The 4,495-nt window shown below is 39.6% G+C and overlaps 1 protein-coding gene across 2 annotated transcripts in view; it reads right to left on the bottom strand.

Annotated features, from left to right (window-relative positions):
• LOC106938113 (F-BAR and double SH3 domains protein 1-like) overlaps positions 1-4,489 on the bottom strand; it is a 14,799-nt gene extending 10,310 nt beyond the window's left edge. For both annotated transcript variants that reach the window (XR_001422536.1, XM_015019960.1), the window contains exons 1-3: positions 3,789-4,489; positions 2,329-2,445; positions 973-1,077 (exon numbers count right to left, since the gene is read on the bottom strand). Coding sequence is in view for 1 of the 2 variants with exons in the window: in XM_015019960.1 (XP_014875446.1) it covers positions 973-1,077; positions 2,329-2,445; positions 3,789-3,905 (339 nt within the window). In the remaining variant the exon portion in view is untranslated. The remainder of the gene's footprint in view (positions 1-972; positions 1,078-2,328; positions 2,446-3,788) is intronic.
• Positions 4,490-4,495: the final 6 nt, after the last annotated feature.

Below are 4,495 nucleotides of genomic sequence, written 5' to 3'. Positions count from 1 at the left end.
ACACACCAAAGTCTCTTAGAAAAAACGGTTGAAGCCGTCAGACGAGTGGATATGCTGAAACTTCGGAGCAGCTTTGACGCAGCTCAAAGTGCTTTACATCATAAAAACATCACCGATTTTGAAACAAGAAATAATCATTACATTTTGTCAAATGCCACCATCAAATACCTTGATCAATGTTCCAGTTATTATGAATTAAAAGCAGCTCTGAACAGCTGGGTTTTCAGTCTAGACTTAAAGGAACTCAGTGTTTCATCTGTTTTTCAGTTTTCTGGAAGTTTGTTCCAGATTTTGGTGCATAGAAGCTGAATGCTGCTTCTCCATGTTCAGTTCTGGTTCTGGATACAGAGCAGAACCAGAACCAGAAGACCTGAAAGGTCTGGAAGGTTGATACAACATCAGCAGATCTTTCATGTATTGTGGTGCTAAGGCGTTCAGTGATTTATAAACTAACATCAGTATTTTAAAGTCTATTCTCTCAGTAAACTGAGTGATGTTATCTATCTTAATGGTTTTAGTCAGAACACCAGCAACAGCATTCTGGATCAGCTGCAGCTAGAGGATTGATGTTTTAGTCAGACCTGTGAAGACACTGCTGCAGTAATAAGTGCAACTAAAGATAAACACATGGAGGAGTTTCTCTAATGCTGTGACATCAGTCCTTTCATCCTGGAAATGTTCTTCAGTTGATAGAAGGCCGACTTTGTAACTGTCTTTATGTGGCTCTGAAGGTTCAGGTCAGAGTTCATCACTACACCTGGATTTTCACACACCGTCTTTGCTGTGCGCCGTGCTCAGATCCTTCAGCTAAACCGAACAAGGTCCAATAATGTTGATCAGTACTTTAATTGATTTCTGAATGTCAGAATTTCTGATCAGCTTTGAGATTGTTACTAACAGTCATAGTTAGCTATGAGACACAGAGAGGTGGACCAGAAGGTCTTAAAGTCAATGTGTTTATCTCACACCAACCTTTGCTTTCCTGACACTCTCCTGAACCTCTGTGATCTTCTGCTCCACACTGAGCCCCGTCTCCCCTGACAACAGCTTCCTTCGACTCTCCAGCACATCCAGAGCCTGGCAAAGAAAACCAGACTAAACTGTCTACACAAGAAGCAGCAAGAAAATATCTTCACATTTGTGTGTATTACTGATGCTGGCACCTGAATATTCAGTGTTTATTGGTTTCAATTCTTTGAAGAAATGAAACAGATTTGTTCAGCTGGTCAGACAAGATGGGAAGATGGATAGAGATAAATACAGGACAATACAGGACACGAGACCCTAAGAGAGGTCAATAGAGACTGGGATGAAGGTTTACCTTCAAGCAGGACAAAAACTCTACATCCATCCTACATCCTTAGTAGCTCAAACCATATTAAGGAGGCCTACTCAAAGTCCAGACCTATTTCCAATTAGCAATCTGTGACCTGAAATCCAGTGTTCCCAGATGCTCAATCAGTCAATCTGAGCTTTTCAGGACAACATATCAGTTTGTAGACGTGAAAAATGTGAAATGATTCGTAGACCTAAAGACTTGCAGCTATAGTTGTGGTAAAAAGTGCTTATGCAATGTATTGTTTCAGGAATACAATGCCACACTTTTCTGGTCAACATTTGCTATATGTTTTTAGAAACGAAAACACTCCCCAATTCACTACTTTGTGGAGTCTAATAAACTTTGAATAAAATGCATCAAAGTTTGTGGTCAGAATGACACAAAATAAGGAAAAGATTGAGGGGTATGAATACTTTTTAAAAACACCACAGTGTTCTCTAAAGGCATTCAAACTGATAATAAGTAAAGCATAGTTTCAGCGGCTTACATTCTGCACAGTGTAAATATAAACGTTGTAAATGGTAACAGCTGATGGTTTTCATCCAGGACATGTTACTGTGGAATATCATCTCTGGTGCCCAGGTATTAAGCTGTTAGCATGCGATGATGCTCATACAGCTACAGTCTTCAGTCAGAGATCCACAGCATCACCATCCACAACAACTCTTTGAAGAAACTTAGATCATATTTTGGAATTGAATTGAATTGTCCCCCTTTGGATTGTTTCAGTTGTGCAGTATTTCTTCAGATGTTAGAACAACAAGCTGACATTTATGGCATATATGGAACTTTTTAATAAAGCGAACATATATTCAGCCATATATTTACAGTTGGACCAGTTGGGAAGACAAAGATAGAGCAATCTTTAACTCCAGGATAAAAGGGTTACAATGATACACTTAAAAAAATTCTAAAAAAATATAAAAAAAATCTAAATAAGGGAAAAGTTAAAGGTCAAGTGCAGAGTTGTGGCTCTGTGTTCTGCTCACCCTTTCCCCATGAGTGGCGATCTTGTAGTCCTTGGCAGCCTTGGCTGCCCATTTCTTGGCCTCCTTCACCAAGCAGCTCTCTCCCTCAGAGTCCCGGATGTCCTGCAGTGCAGTTGTCTGTGTGAAAAACAAACTTAAATCATTTTTCCTGAGTCCTGCAGGGCCAGAGGAACATCAGCTGCTGGTGTGTTGCTGACTAACTTCGCCTTCAAATCTCCTTCACGGCTACATATTTTTTATTATATCAATGTGTCTTCCTGTCTTTTTGGTTTTCTATTGTGATCATTTTTGTTTGTAAGGTTTGGCCATACACAGTTAATTTCCTCTGGTTTGTTGCTGTCATTAATGTTTATATGCCCTTTGTTTTGAGAACCTTACTTATCTCTTGTGTTCTGTTCTCTGTGTATTGTGTATTTTTCTCCCTCTGAGTTGTCTGGATTAGTCAGTTTCTCCTGCTCAGTTTTCTCCCACAGCTGTTCAACATTCCTCTGGTTAACGTCAAGACACGGCTCCTCTACAGACCACTGGAATTATGAGATCAAGTATTCACATGAGTATGTAATGGAAATCCTGCCAGTACAAACACAAACCAGTCTGGCAGTAAAACTTGACCTTCTGAATTTCAAAGTTCTCGGACTCAACAAATTGCTGTGCAGTTCAGACCAAAACAGACATCAGGTCAGTCATCAGGTCCCATTAACTTCACCGTTTTCTAACAGCTGCATACATCATCCAAGATGAGTTTCCATCTGATTGGAGACAAATTGGATCCAGTGTGTCTTGGTCTTTAGGCTCCTTTGTCACTGATCACATCTCCTCTGTATCTAAGTTCCCCGATATTCATTGGTCATTGCTGGACAGTATAAGACTCTCAGTCAAGTTCATGAGTGCCTCTGTGTTCTTGTGTTCTCTCTAATATAAGTTTGTTCAGTTCTCTTGTTAAATTTTGTTTAATTGGACCATATGGTCCCTGTATGCTGTCTTTGACAGAAGGAACCTCTTTTTTTTTTTTTTTGTAAAGCTGAATTCTGTTTCCAGTCAGTTTGAAATCAAATCCAACTGAGATGATGTGCTTTGACCTTAAAAAGGCGGTCAATGCTCAAAACCTGTCAGGATGGCTGAATTAAAACAAGTCTGCAAGTAAGAGCGCACCAAAATTCCTCCACAGCAAAGTAAGCGGAACTCACTAAGCGTTACCAGGGGTGACACAACTAGTTACTAGGTCACTACGTTACCTTTCCTCATTGAGCCACGTTGGTTTAGATACCTTTTGCTTCTTTAATAAATAAAATCATCGCTTGTAAACTGATTTTAGTATTCACTTTGTCTGATATTTAAGTTTGTTTCATGATCTTAAGCTTTTCACTGCCAAACAAAAAAAAATCTGTAAGAAAGCAAAACTTCTTTCACAACTTCACCAAATCAATGAATGAAGAAGGAGACAAAGCAAAGGCACACACCACGTCCCGCAGAGCAGGCTGGAAAATGAAATCTGATGTTCTTGTGAAGGAAATGGATTCCTGCAAAAACTGCTGAACATTCCTCTCTCTGGTCACCTGAAAACAAATAGTGTGCATCAAATTAAATGTTCACTGATCATCTGAAAAAACATTCAAAACATTCATCCTGCCTCACAATTAATTCAGAGTTTCAGATTCTTTGATTTTGGCTCCAGATGTTCAGAGAGCGACTCAAGACAAACTCCTCTGCTTCAGTGATGTGGTGGTGGATTTCTCTCTGGAAACATCTCTCCTTTAAGCGCTCCAGCACCATATTTATTTTGGCTTTTTCGCCGTTTGGCCCGACTTTGTCTTAAGACAAAGTCGGTGACCAAGTGACCTTGTCTTTGCCCTATTTGGCTGCTCCTGCTCTGCTCTCTCTCCTCTTTGTGAGCCTTTTATTTTTCTGCTGCTGCATGGGAATGAGGAATGTCCCATGTCTGGTCTCAGACAACATTCTGGCATGTTCCACCTGGAAAGCCCCACACTGAAGAAGTGGAAAGGGTTTAGTTTAGCAATCCTATCACTTTTTCTAATAACCCAATGTAAAATACAGATAAACATATTAATAAATACCATTATAATATGCAATTTTCTATTAAATTCCTTCGTTCTTTATTTCAGTGACCCTTTGTTAAAGGGGCAGTAAAATCAACTTTTAACATCAT

This window comes from Poecilia latipinna, unplaced genomic scaffold (genome assembly GCF_001443285.1).
Source record: "Poecilia latipinna isolate Pla-1442-1.1 unplaced genomic scaffold, P_latipinna-1.0 Scaffold2512, whole genome shotgun sequence".
In the NCBI taxonomy this organism is placed as follows: Eukaryota; Metazoa; Chordata; class Actinopteri; order Cyprinodontiformes; family Poeciliidae; genus Poecilia; species Poecilia latipinna.
Note: the sequence above shows the minus strand (reverse complement) of the source record. Positions and strands in the feature narration are given on the sequence as shown.